General features: G+C 37.6%; 2 protein-coding genes across 3 annotated transcripts in view; both read left to right on the top strand.

Annotated features, from left to right (window-relative positions):
* Nucleotides 1-4,445: 4,445 nt before the first annotated feature.
* Nucleotides 4,446-10,957, top strand: LOC121317973 (YEATS domain-containing protein 4). Of its 2 annotated transcripts, none has more exons than XM_041254087.1 (7): nt 4,446-4,736; nt 5,196-5,315; nt 6,096-6,162; nt 6,371-6,465; nt 7,408-7,497; nt 7,580-7,667; nt 8,246-10,957. In XM_041254087.1, exons 1-7 carry the CDS (start codon nt 4,674-4,676, stop codon nt 8,413-8,415), a joined length of 693 nt encoding a protein of 230 aa, XP_041110021.1. In that variant the 5' UTR covers nt 4,446-4,673; the 3' UTR covers nt 8,416-10,957. The 2 variants fall into 2 exon arrangements, with proteins under 2 accessions (XP_041110021.1, XP_041110022.1); XM_041254088.1 differs by having other exon boundaries at nt 4,447-4,724.
* A 2,047-nt stretch (nt 10,958-13,004) lies between these two features.
* LOC121317972 (fibroblast growth factor receptor substrate 2-like) overlaps nt 13,005-14,960 on the top strand; it is a 30,305-nt gene continuing 28,349 nt past the window's right edge. The window contains exon 1 of the mRNA XM_041254083.1: nt 13,005-13,394. The gene's annotated coding sequence lies outside the window, so the exon portion shown is untranslated. The remainder of the gene's footprint in view (nt 13,395-14,960) is intronic.

Genomic DNA, 14,960 nt, shown 5'->3' with positions numbered 1-14,960 from the left:
TTTACATCTAAATGACTATTACTGCTGCTTGGTCTTTGTATATTCGAATCTGGTTTCAACAACAAAAACTGGAAAAATTGTGTTGCCATTGCATATTGACAAACTGTAAAATGTGAAATTAGACTGGGTGTAGTCACTGAGACAGTGTTAAAGTTTTATTAACATCCAAAGGCAGTTGGCAACGCTTGCTGCTGCATATTGGTAATTATATTTGGAATTTTTTGTTGTATTTAATGTGCAAACTAGACCATTCATGTTGACATTGGCTCTGGAAAGCATTCAGCTGTAACATGAATGTTTGTTTTTTTTTTAAAGATGCACTGCTCTACCTGAAGTGTATCTTGTAGGATGTGTCTGCAGTGTTTTAATACTCTGATATGCAAAATCAAATTGTTCTCTTGAGCAAAAAAGCTGCTCAACATTAATTTTATATACCAAAATTCCGTTCAGCATTAAAATAGATCTGAAAGTTAGGTCTTGATTTGCAGGCGGTGTATTGTCCTGCTGAAATAAAAATGCATAACAATTTGTCATAGTGCAGTATCTGCTTACTATCTAATAGAGTAATCAAACCTCCACAATACCATGAATATGCAGTGTGGGGGGTGGGGTAGAAATATTGAAGTTCTGTTTTGCTGGTGTTTTTGTGGTGTAGATACTCTGAACATGCTTTGTATAAAACATTTTGAAAGTGTGGACCGGATATTTTGAAGTTTAAATTGCATGTTAAACAGTTTAACTTTATTTATTTTTAACTGGTTTTAAATCTGAGTGAATCCAGGTAAGTTTAAGGGCCAGTGTGTTGACATAATTTATCTTCCTACTTATGAACAGTTCTGAAGATTGATTTACATCTGTGTATAATTTGAATAGGAACCTTATCTGCCAAACTAGATAAGATCACCTTACTAAATATATAAATAAAAAATCAACCACAAATGTTTGTAATTAGGTTATAGGGCAAGCTGTAAAGAAAGGAGGAAAAAAAGGTTTTGTTCTAGGCTTTTAAAATATGTATAGAGAGAGAAGAGGGAAAGTGGTCTATTTTAATGATCTAAACTGTGGTTGATGTCCTGGGATTTAATGGCTGCCTTATTAGACAAGATACAAAAATGAATTAGTTATGCAATATCAGCCAGTAGCAGTTTAATAGGTTACATTGTTTTCGTGCATTTCCTGTTTTATACAGTGTTCATGAATGAATGTATATTTTTTATTTTCTTTGCCTAGGGTGCTTTTAGCAGACCCACATTTTTTGTAAAAAGGTTGAAAACCACTAGTGTAAGCTACAAGGGCAGGCTGGTAAGGGCCATTGAAAGGTCTGGCTAACCACAGCAGATGACGGGACAGTTTTCTTTAATTTTAATTTGTGTGTGTGTGAGACTATAACTGGACTGGTTTATCCTTGTTGGCATACAACAGTCCTAGTTTTACAATATTTAATCAAACGACAAATCGTGTGAAAGAGGACGAATAATGGTCGACACTGAAACAGGTAAGTTTTTTTTGGGGGGGGGGGGTCCAGTTCTTAAACTTTAAGATTGATGTACAAAGTATGTTTAAAGGGATCTATTCATTCAACTTTCAAGTTTGCAGATTTAAAATTTTCAATAATAGAATATGGGGAATCGCTTTAAATCATTTAATTTACAGAGCTGATTTAAAAAAAAAAAAAAGTGAACATGTAGAGTGATCTGATCTTTTGTGATTTGGACTTTGCATTTGAAATTACAATTACATTGTATTAAAGATCTAAGTGATCCGTTAGTGGCTTTGTTCTCTCTTACTTTGCTATGTGGATATCAAATTCCTTAAATTTGGGAAGAAATGTTACCGTATAAAATGCTGCTTTTTTTTTTTTTTTTTTTTTTGGGGGGGGGGGGGGGGGGCCTTTAATTCTGAATAGTGGATTTTATTTATTTAACCAAAAGTGCATGCTGCTCCAGCATTTTCTAGTAAAGAGAACAAATATTCTCTGATTATTGCCGGATGTTCCACTGGAATTTATAGTACATTTTAAATGTACATTATTTCCTACAAGCCCAGAGTTTTTCTTTCTTTTTTTTTGAGTATTTAATCTCTTCTCTAACCCATCACCTCCCTGCTCAAATTCTGAAATAAAAAGTTGAATCCACATTTGTGTCATTTATTGTGTTGTGTTAAAATGGTGATTTTACATTAGGTTTTTTTTAAATTATTCTAAAATAGGAAGTATTTTTTTAAACCCTCATGTCACATTGAGTAGTTACATGTAACAGTATACAGAGGTTCCACCTATTGCTTTGCCTATTATAACTGCAACTTAAGTATCTGAATTGCAATTTATTTTCAGCGTTTCAAGGATTGTTTTCTGCCTACCATACTTTGTGCCTACCATACAGGTTTGGTTCAGTGTGATTTGTACTATTGATCATATGGCCTAGGCTACATAACTCTGACTGTCCAATTCAACCCAAAACTACCGGGGATTGCAGGTTTTTATATGTTGCAATTTTGTAGTTTTTATACGTGTTTATAGGCTGTTTGAGTGGACCAGTAATCATTTTTTTTAAGTTAAGAAAAGCATAAGGCTGTCAGTGTAGCAGTTGATCATACGGGTAGTCTGCACACACAGGCCAACACTGAGAAAGCCATCTTGTCAAAGCTTATTAGTGATTCTCTACATGTCGTGACTTGGTTGTGCTTTCTGCTGGTGTTCTGCAAGTGTTGCCATCCCTGGAACACCCAGGAGCCTGTCCTGATGGATTCGTTAGTTAATGCACCCATTGCACTGAGGGACACCCACTATCCTTCCCCATGTGAATTCACTGAGATCCCTTTTCCCTTTATTGCTTAATAGTTGCACAACACATTCATATACCTTTTATAGGTCAAGTGGGCTTTTTTTTTTTTTTTTGCTTGCACTGATCAGTCGTGGTATCGCAGGGTGGCTTGGCCTCATGCATCGCCAGGCCTAGTGGGACAGTTTATGCAACATATTCCTAGTTATCAGGTGGAAATGAAATGCATTGTGAATTACACTACTCTTCTCCACCATCTCTAATGAATCCCAGGAGCTGGTATATGAAAAAAATAATTAAACTGTACATTTGTCATTATCAACATATAATTGTATGTACACTCCATTCATTGATGGACTCTCAATTCAAATTGCAAATTATATCATTTTAAATGAACTAATGCGCTTATTTTACTTTTCTATTGTTGATTAGAAAAGTAATTCTAATAATTTAGGTTATGGATAGCATTTCATCTATACAATGTTAAAAATTCACACAATCAGCTGTGTATTATTACTGTTTGCACAGCACTGCGTTTTATATTTGTGATAAATAGCAGGCCTAATTACATTCTATAAAAAATAAAAACGACCCAATAAATCTGTAAATGGAAAAAACAAAAAGTGCTGCTAGGCAACTAGCAAAACAACAAAAAAAAGGGTACGGTACATTTAACTCACACACTCAAAATTAGAAAATGGTGCCAATTTTTTTTTGTCGTTAAGCTTTAATATGTCATTTTAAGAACAAGTGAGGAGAACACAGAAACCATTAATTTATTTAGGAAATATAGGTAAAAAAAAGTCATTATATACAATTCAGTTCAGGGCGGTGAGCGACGGGTGTAGTAGCCAGTACATGCCGCTAGAGGGTACAAAACAACTTAACACATCTCGCACATTTAAAAATACAAAGTTCTACCACATTTTTCATCCTTGACCTTTATTATATTATTTTAAAGAAAAAAATGCGGAAAGCAAATTCATTACATTATTTACAAAAATATAGTAAAACAAAATACAGCTGTATAAAACCCGAAAAACTTAAACAGAACTAATCGCCAGGTTTCTCCTTCATTCATCTTACCTCATTTACAATTACTAACACAATTTATTTGTCCATGCGCAACATCAATCTGCTCAACATCATATGCAATTTACACCTAACCCCTAAACTTAATCCCTAAACCTTACCTCTACCTCTACCTCCAAACCTAAACCTACCCCTAACCCTAACCTCTACCCCTGCCTCCAAGCCTAACCCATAAAACTGTCAAACTTACAATCATTTCAACACCATTAGTTTTGCACCATCTAGCGGCCTCTGTTGGCTACTACATCCGTCGCTCACCGCCCAGAACAGAATGGCCATACGCAGTAATGTTTTCACATATATTTCATAAATAAATTAATACTTTCTGTATTCTCCTCACTTAGCTGTTTCTAAAATGATCTATTAAAGCTTAACGACAAAAGGAAATGGCAACATTTTCTGTTTTTGACTGTTTGAGTTACGTGTACAATCACCAAAAAAAAAAGTTTGTATGTGTCTATTTTTATTTTATAACTTTGTACAGACTACAACCGCTAAAACTGAGCAGTGCTCGACTTTTTAACACAACCCCACGCAAAACGGAACCAGATAGTGGCCGTGTCAGCGGAGCGTTGTCTTGTTGCACAATGCAGTCCGGGTGTTTCCGAGCAGGGCACCGTGGCGCTTGTGCCGCAGATTGAATGGATGCGGATTCGCTTCTAGCTGGAGGCGGAAAGTGTGCCTTTCGGGGGGGATACATGGAAGAAGTTTTGTAAGTTGTGGATCTAAATCAAAAGAGCTGGAATAAGTGACAAGGGGAGGGGACCAGTCGTTACAAGCGAGCATCTCTTTTACAATACTATGTTGAAGAAGATGGCTGAATTTGGACCTGATTCCGGTGGGAGAGTAAAGGTACCGCGGCAGGTTGTTGTGTTTTTGTGTTTTGACCGCAGTACAAGGTGTTATTTAAACAGTATTAACACCGTTTTGATATGTGCCTGTGCCCATCGTTTCATTACTTGGTTCAGCTTGCAGTATCATTAGTGCTATGTTGTCTTTGTACTGCTGCTATGCTGTTATTGTACGGTTGGGTCGACTAGGATAACAAAGCGGTTACTCGGCGCTTAGATCGATTGAAATTTCGCGTCTAATGCGCTGCAGTTGCAAACGAGTTATGCTGAGCTAATAGAGCCGATGTCAATGTAACACTTTACTCTCTTTGATTATCCTGGCTGTCATGTGGCGGACCGTATTATATTAGCTCTTCTAGTAATGTATTTATTTTTGACATTATAATTTATTGTTTTCAATAGCTTAACGTTAACATTATCGGAGACGTATTATTAATTACATTTCTTTAACATGTGGACGTGTTTGTTTCAGGGAGTTACAATCGTGAAACCGATAGTGTACGGAAACGTTGCTCGATATTTTGGAAAGAAGAGAGAAGAGGATGGGCACACTCACCAGTGGACGGTGTACGTGAAGCCCTACAGGAATGAGGTAAGCATGTACACTAGGAAACAAGGCTGTGCAGTACCATTGGATAAGGAGGCAAGAATCGTTGTGCGTTGGAGGTGTAGAGGGCTAATGCAATAGACCTCACTTGTATGGCAAGGGTACTCCGGTCAGGATTAGGGTGCATTATTCAGGGACCAGTGCCCATCTGCATTCACAGTGTCTGACTGTGATGTTACCAATAACCAGGGATGACAATCCGACTCCCATTGCAGAGCAGTTTGATCTATTCCTGTCTTTACTGGGAGTTTTATAATAAGACTCACCTGAGCTTGTTAACTTTACACCTGGGCTAACTGGGCTCATTTTAAAACCTGAAATGGGGGTGGGGACTGCTATGCAATAAGTTTTATTTCCAGCCCTGCCGGTAAGACTGGAATCACATGTTGTCCTTGCAGTATAAAAATAGTATGTGTTTTGAGTATTTGTTACGTTTTATATAGTAATATATGTAAAGGTAAGTGATACAGCCGTTGTCAGTCCTTCAAGGGTTACACATTAGGAAGGCTCTCGGTATGTAAGCCTTCATTTCATGTCCAGCAGCACCTCATTGTGAGAAGCAGCTGGTTTAATAAGGGAGGCATTCAAGTGGAGAGAAGTGTACAAATACAGTGGACTGCGTGAAAGTAAGGAAATCATACAACATCTTGAAACTTCATTAATCTAATACTGTAATGTTTATTTCACCAGGATTTTTATGTGTTTTGTGTTTATCCTTATGACCCCTAATGAATAACAAAGTCACACCATTTCTTGTAATTGCAGGACATGTCTGCATATGTAAAGAAGATTCAGTTCAAATTGCATGAAAGTTATGGCAACCCATTAAGAGGTAAGGTTCAAAGCAGTATCTTTCTTTTTTTAATATCTATATGGGGGGACTTCTGTGGAAATGTCAGTCTGCCTCTCCCACTGTTTCAGCTTTTTCTAAAGTTATTTTCTTAATATTTGATGCATGTCTGTATTCCATGTTTTTCTTAGTTAAGCTCTTTCAATTCAGAATTTTTTAAAGTGCTGGATCAACCCAATTCTTTTTCCAGTTGTCACAAAGCCACCCTACGAAATTACAGAAACTGGTTGGGGTGAATTTGAAATTATCATCAAGATATTCTTCATCGATCCCAACGAGAGACCCGTAAGTATGAGAGCTTTGATCTTGTGGTTTCCTTTTACTTTAATCCCAGCAGGATGATCTGTCTTGTAAGAACTACCCAGGACACACTTGACCGACATGCTTTGCAAAACATGTTTGAAAGATGTTACAAAGAGCAATGACATACAATGTTGAAATGAATGCACAGTGTAGTCTAGAGAGCACCACATCCTGCACGCTCTGCAAACTCTCTGTTTGGGACCCTTGCTGACAAACAGATTCTCTTCACGTCATGGCAGTTTTTCACTACCCAGTATTGAGTATAGAATTTCAAAGACAAAGTCTTGTCATCTTTTCCAATTAACATCTTATTGTCACAAACACTGTCATTTATAACGATGCAACTTGGGGAGTTGAAATAAACAAACTGAATCTGCAGGAGAATTAAAAAAACAAGTAAAATAAGAAGTCATGCCTTTTTCAGTCCTGCACCACTTTGTACTGCTAGTTTTAGTTTTTATACGTAAACTTTATTTAAAAAAAAAAAAAAATTACTTTGTTTAACTTGTCACTTTTTACATATTTGTAGTTTTGTTTAAAAATATTTATTAAATGGACAGTTACAGTAACCAAGGAGTAATATACCTGAAAGTAAAATGTTTCTTTCCAAACCGCACGTTTGAGTCCTCTAGGCAAATAGAGGACTGACGGGTTGGAGTTTTGTAATTGTCTTGTTGGCTACAATCACTCTAAATGCAGTATTTGGATAATTACCATATTTCAGCACAAGGTGGTACCAAGCACAAAAAAGTTCCATACATTTTAATCACGATCAGTAGCTAAGAACCATGAGCATGTGTTTAAAAATAACTTGGTATGATCGGAACGTCTTGGGACGTAGTTTTGGTAGAAGTGAACATTCTGTAGTGTGTGTAGGATAATTCTGCTGACATCTACTAAAGCTGATCCACACCTTTTCCACAGGTCACCCTCTATCACTTGCTGAAGCTTTTCCAATCAGACTCCAGCGCCATGCCGAAAAAGACAGTGGTCTCTGAGTTCTACGATGAAATGGTAAGACATCCCTGCTTAATTTCTCCGACCTTCTGCTTGTAGATTCAGTTGTTCTGAATTCAATGTATTTTTCTGCTTTCAGATTTTTCAGGACCCCACAGCAATGATGCAGCAGCTTCTGACAACATCAAGGCAGTTAACGCTGGGAGCCTACAAACACGAAACTGAATGTAAGCTGAACAGAAACGGAGGCATCCGAGTCGGTAGAGTCAGTATCCGGCCAAGTCATGATATGTTTGGTCTTTACTTTTGAAGACCTGGACTCAAATCCAGCTCTGAACACAAGTGAAATAAGTCTAGTGATCAAGCTCATAGTGTGCATTGGTGCACATTAAAGAACCCTGGAGTGAATGGAGGGGGTGTTCATGTCAGCACTGTAATGGGGCCCTCGTACAAGTTTCCCCATAGTAAATGAATATCATAGTGAACGCATGGTAAAGCATAGGTTAGCACTGTAAAGCCCACAAAGGTATGGTACAGTATATAAAAAAAAAAATACAAGAACTGTGGTAAACTGGTAAATGCTTAGTATAACCATGGGGAAAAGCATGGGGAGGGGACTTAAATTACTGTGCAAATTTACCCTGGCAGACTTTTATAAGGGTGGGTGCCCCCCTCTCCTAAAAACAACAGTGCAATACTTCACTAACATAATTTGTGAAAAAAATAGGATTGTGGGTCATGCATGTCTTGGTGCTGATCTCCACACTTCTTGGATAAATGCAGGTTTTGTCATTTTATGTTTCAGTTGCAGAGCTGGAAATGAGGACGAGAGAAAAACTGGAATCGGCCAAAAAGAAGAGCAGCTTTGAGATAACAGAGCTGAAGGAGAGGTTGAAAGCCAGCCGCGAGAACATCAACTATCTGAAGAGCGAAATCAGAAAGCTGGAGGAGGAAGACCAGGTCAGGGATGCTTGAATGAATGGATTCTTCATCCAGCAACACGAAGGCAGTCCTGAACACTGGCCCTTTTTATATAACAAGCCCTGCTTCCTTGTGCTGCCTGTGCTTGTTGTTGTAGTTTCTACTGCTGCATTAGATGTGTTAAATCAATCCAAAGCTCAAGTCTGAAAATATGTGTTTGTGTGGATAAAGACCCACACAATCAGGACAGAGACGTAGGACTCCTTGGGTTGTCTCCATCTGAGATGGTAATGTGCAGAAATTGTACAATTCCTGGAATGATGAATCAGACAGATTAACAGCAGTTGTCTTCCAGGGCTTGGGGAATACGGAATTATAATTAATCTTAATGCAGCATTATTACAGTAGTTTATTTTTTATTTTCATTTTAATGTACCTTGTTTGGTGTGTATGTACTATTATGGGGAGGTTCTGTAACAATTTCCAGCACAGACACTGAAGAGTTCCCATGTCTGCTTGTGGAATGCACAGTGGTTTACTTGTCTCCGGGCTGCCTGGGGAAGCCCACAGTGAAACCAGCCTCTGCACTGGCTTTTGCAACAGAAACAGCATATAAATATCCAACAAGCAAGGTTTTTGTAACACATGATTGGCTGCTGAGAGGCTGTTGTTTGAATCAGCTGCTTGCAGACACCATGTGTAAGTAATAAGTAGTGAGATGGATCCATTTTTTTCTAATTGTACTACAAAAGAACACCTTGCTGGTATGTGTACCATACGTGTCAATATTGCAGCTTTACAAAAACAAAATACTGCTGGATATTGCTTCAAAACTTGTTTTATGTTTGTTGAATAAAAAAGTGTTTTGATTCCTTACATCACACATACAAGGTCTAGACAAAACTGGAATCAGCTTTTTCTTATTCAAATTATTATTATTATTGCTATTATTATTAAATAGCTTCATCCCTAGATATGGTAACAGGTATAATGGGCAAGGCTGGTTTTGTCGGTGAACGCAGTTTAAAAATTAAATGCTGCTCTTTGATAATCACCCAGGAAGGTCTGTCTTCTGTGTTAGGCATGCTGCTTTTCATTAACCATGACATGCAGGAAAGTGTGATTTTCACCAGACCAGAAGCTACATCTGACCACTAGAGGGTGCTACAATAGGGAACATTGCATTTACAGTCTTAGTTTAACATATAAAAATATCAACTCTAATAAATAAAGCAACCGTGGAGTTGTGCTTGGCATCATTGCTGTGTAATAAAGCCATGAGCAAATGATTGGCACCCAAGCTGAATTCTATACAGTGTGGTTACCTAAAAACTACTGTAAATCTGCAAACACTTCTAACTGCTGCTGGAGTAAAACATAGACAGGAGCAGGATAAAAGCAATATAGTGCTTTGGCCACTACCTTCTAATGCTGCATTCGTTTTATATTGCGCTTTATTAAGATTCCATAAATTGTGTTCCAAATTCACTGCTGCCGTTGTTGCTCATGCTAGAGCCTGGTAATGAATTTGATAGACATCTCTCAATGCACAGTATTACCCAGGCATTACGTGGCATCGCAGTGGTATTGTTAATCATCATCTAATCCTGGAGACAGACTAGGGAAGCATCAATACATTCACAATGTCTAACAGCGGAATATTCAGTCAGGAGGATCCCTCTGTCAGCAGCTCCATGTAGTGTATTGTTTGTTGTGTGAGGGAAGCGTCACTTTCACTGAGGCGAGATTGATAGCTGTGATATCACGAGGGAGCAGCTATGAGTAGTGACTGCCTAATGCCATTGTAATGTGCTGAGGTTTTGTTTTTCCTACCTGTACGAGCAACATTTTCAAAAACCAGCGTGCACAGCAAGGGCATACGTCCTGTGCCAATGAATCAAAGAATACAGTGTGCCACCGTCAAAAAAACCACTATACTGGGACTATACCAACCGTTATGTTTATGAGAGTTTAAATAAACACTTCAGAAGGGTCTAGCAGATCAGGCATACTTTTTGTGTACCCATAATTTATACATTTCTACGGCTAGTTAAGAAAAGAAACAAGTGTACATTTTTCATTGTTGCACTTTTTTTTAACCTTATTACAAAAACCTTAACATTTTTTGCTTACAAATCTATTTTGGCCCTTTTGTTGCGCTGAGAACGCTTTTTAAAAAATGTTTCATGCATGACATATTGAAAATAGCTGAAATAAAGGTAGTAGTAGTAATTTTGGACACAAATAAACAAATAAATATATTTTTCATTTATTTTTGTTTCAATTTTTTCCATTGCATTATATGGGGTAATATATTTGCGTCTTCCATATGTCCCCACAGTAAAATGAACATAACATTTACGAACGACAGGCCATTCCACTGATCTGAGCTCGTCCACTTCCAGCTGATTGATCTCAGAACTTTGTTCTAATTGACTCCCAAAAACAAGGAGGACACGCCCATACATGCCAAAAACTCGGGTTTACATTCTATAGGCCCTTAAGGTGAAAACCTCGAGAAAATGTGACCATCCGTCTGTCTCTAATGAAGATTTACATTCTGGATTTCATCCACTCCGCAAGACTCGGGTCTTTTACGAACGTGTTTTATTTTATACAGGTTTTTATTTTCCTTTTGAAAATGGATACAAAGTTGTTGTGCAATTTATTTTTGCTTGTGCTTTCAGTTTTAAAATCTTAAATTAAAAGAATTAAAAAACAAATCTCCCTTGCCCATATGTTTTAATATATAAGCTGCCACGTCCCATATTTTCATGGCAAAACACTACCGCAGGAACAGAAATAAAAGCCTTATTACCTAGCAGAGTAGCCACAGCGTACGGGTAACAGCGCAGGTGTGCCTTATTGAACTCGTAGTAAAACCAGGACTCAATCAACCTGCTATGCAACGGGAATCTTATTTCCAGCCCTGCGCAGCCTGGCTGGGCACGGTGTTTCTTACTAGCACAGCTCAACTGGAATGCAAATGGATCAGAAATCACATTGACTCTCTGGCAAGCGGAGCTCCATCTGTATAGTAAAATCGAGGACAGTAAGCGCAGTATTGGTCTGGGATATATTTTCTTGTACATGTCACTTGTATGCAGGGACAATTAGCCCCCAACTAAAATCACTTCTTGGAAAAAGCTGAAAGAAACTTTGTGTGACCCGTATTAAATTATCGATCTCTACTGTAGTTGGGTTTACAAAAAGTAGCATTGCAAGCTTATCACATTGGTCTCACAATAGCATTTTTAAAAGAAACGCCTATGCAGGCTTCTGTTGCACTTTGATGTGCTAATGATTGAAGATGGAATCGCCACGCTTCCCCCTGTTGTTTTCTTCTGACAAAAAAAAAAAAAAAAAAAAAATGAAGTTAAACTTTTATTTGTACTATTTCCAATGCAATTATGAATCTGATTTCCTGGAGGAAGATCAGGTGAACTTGCATATTTTGAAAGCAGCACGAATACAGACACTGTGTTTAAATGTACTAGTGACTGTATGCAATGAAGTTGGCTTGAACATAATGGATCAATTATTAAAGGCTGGCGTTTAATTTGTTGCAGCTTTTAAAAAAAAAAAAAAAAACTTTTAGAGACATAAATAGATAAACCTCACACCATTGCATCAACAATGTTTGAGTTAAATATTCAGACGGATTTAAAAGGCTAAACGTGTATGTGTTGCCACACATTAATACTACTACTACTACTACTACTACTACTAATAATAATAATAATAATAATAATAATAATAATAATAATAAAATCCTTAAGCAATGTCACAACCTGTTATTTTTTTGCCATGTAGAACCGTTTGCACGACTTTGCTTGGAAAACAAAAAGGATTGACGTGTTCATTTTGTTATAATGTGTTTTTAAATGTTTATTTGTTTAGGTTGTTTGTGAACAATTCACTATAATGTGTGGCTTGTTGCCCCGGGGCAACGAACTCGGTATAGGGTTAGAATACAAGCAAGTGCTAACTGAGCGCCCAATAATATACTGTTACCATGGGCACAGAAACGGCACTGATACATTGCTGTAAGTGTAAGTTATACTTAAGGCGTATGTGTTTCCCGTGAAATGTAATGAGTAAAATGAAGAGACAAAAAATGGTTCCGTTTGTAATTTTGTTTGCTTCCCGGGTATATAAAGAAGCTTTAAGACGTCAAATGATTTATAACTTCACTCTGCTGTATGCAATTGTAGGCGCATGTGTGACTTATGGGGAAATAAGCTGGGGTAACTAACCAGCAATAGAAGAAGACTATAGTAAACGAAGACGAATTAATTATATGTGAAAACGCAACTTTTGGGAACTGCCTCAATATTTATTGATTGATTCTAATAAAATAAAGTAATTGTATCAAAATAACAACCTGCAATGTTTAAATCACATGACTTTTTTGACAGGTCTAAAACTTTAAAATAAATAACCTTACAGCACTGCATTGCTCTCCACTGCATTTCATTATTCGAAAAGCAGCTTCTCTATAACAAAACAGTACTGCATCATTAATATTGGTACTGGCACTTCACTTTCAAAGGAGTGCGTTACTGGGGTACAACCCTTTCACCCCCACCCCCATTTCAAGTGAAGCTGCGACCCGGATGCAGTCTCGGGCTGGGAGTTTACTCTAGGACGAGGCCCTAGCTGTCGGCTCTGGAGTCGCTGTGCAGTCGAGCGGTTTACAGCAAGGCTGGGCGCCTCGACACTGACTGCGCTGCGGCCCCCACCCCTCAGCTGTTTACAAAGATTTCTCGGGGTTTTACACCACCCTACACGGACAGAGACTCATAAGAGAAACCAGTGAGCGCCCAAAAAGCTCCCATTATTACTATTTTTCATACAGCGAGAAAGAATGCGTTTTTCGTAGCTTGTTTTTTTGGCGCTCAGACAGGAAAGGACAGACAGAGTTGGATTTGTCTGGTGCGGTGGAGAAGGGATTAAATCATTTAATCACTGATTTAGTAAACGCAGAGGAACTGGGCCGTCCTTTTTCTAAGGAATTTCGCGATTCTTTCTCGGTAAGTTTATAGTACCTTTTTAAAATTTATTTTGGAAATGAATCGCTCCACATCGGCGTTTTTAAGCGCTGGCCGATGAGATAATGGTTGAGATTTGTAGATTATGTTGTTTTACACACACAGACAGGACCGTGACAGATTTACTGTGGGGTTCGCAAACCAGGGTTTATTACTGACGTTGAAATGCACTCACTTTTTGGTTCTCTTTTCTTCTTTTGAACTTTTAAAAACATTTCTTCTGCGACCTTTTCGGAATGTGTTTACGCGGATAAATAAACAACTGCACAATTACACCTTCCGACTCATTTTAAAAGTTTGTGTTTACTTCATGGAGGATATATATATATATATATATATATATATATATATATATATATTACGATATATATAGTGTGTGTCATATTAGATTCGTTTAACGTGTTTTTGCATCATTTTAGTAAGCATTTTATTTATTTATTTTGACATCATTGTTCAGTCAAGCTAATGTTGTGTGTGTTAGGGCAATTCTAGAATACAACAGGGCAAATATTTATAAAGACAAGTTTAAATGAATGAAATGTGTATGAAGGCGTTTGGGTTTTTAAGAGGTGTTGTATTTCTAAGCGAATTGACACGGTGAAACAGCCACAGTGATTGAATACTATGACTGTTGTCAGACCCCCTGGGCTGGGAACCACTGAATTGGTTATTCTTTGAAATTACATTTTGCCATTGACATGTGTGGCTAATGGCGGGGCTCGTTAAACTAAATTGGAATTCTTATTTTTATCTAATTACTTTATCTCTAGGGGTGCATCTGGCTGGGGAGCGGCAATTGCCTGCTTTTACCAAAACAAAAAAAAAATTGAACTTCATTTTTGAAGTCCGTATTTAAGTTTTTAATAAATGATTATTCCTGTGTCGCATTGTTGTTTGGACGGGCTGAATTAATCTTACATTTGCCCAGCGTGGGTTTTTTTTTCTATAAATCTTCACTAAAAAAGTAATGCCGTTTATAAACTGAATGTGTGGGTCAAAACGTGTTTTAATAATAATAATAATAATATCCTTAAGCATGTGTGACTCCATGATAGTAAAACATATGACGCAAACAATATCTCTGCGAGATTCCCTGACTGGTTTGTAACCCCACTAGTATTGTCCAGTATACCAAAGCAGCTAATTTTGCAGTATTGACGTCAAATTAAAGTTCTCTGCCCGCAGGGTAACGTAGTGAGTGACCTCACACAATGTTAGTGACCTGAACTCTGAGAATTCCTTGCATTTTAAATCAATCTCGCTTCAAAGAGTTGGTATGTAAATTTGCTGATTTTTAAAGGAGACTGATTGCAATAAGTTACACCGTAAGTGTCATCAGCAGTTGCAAAGCAAGTTGTCGTTACGGGTTAATATAGCGTTATTTATGTATTGCTGTTTTAATGGCGCTTGATTGGGGAATTTAGTTTCTATCCACTTTGACACACACGTTTAGAGCATAGTCAGGGAAACATTCAAGTCCCACAGTTATGTGGTTGACTTGACCAGTCTAAGAGAAATGGGTAAAAGTTAAATTTACATGGAGACAGA

This window comes from Polyodon spathula, chromosome 7, assembly GCF_017654505.1.
Source record: "Polyodon spathula isolate WHYD16114869_AA chromosome 7, ASM1765450v1, whole genome shotgun sequence".
NCBI classification, from domain to species: domain Eukaryota; kingdom Metazoa; phylum Chordata; class Actinopteri; order Acipenseriformes; family Polyodontidae; genus Polyodon; species Polyodon spathula.
The sequence above is the reverse complement of the archived record's forward strand: the minus strand, read 5'-3'. Positions and strand labels throughout refer to the sequence as shown.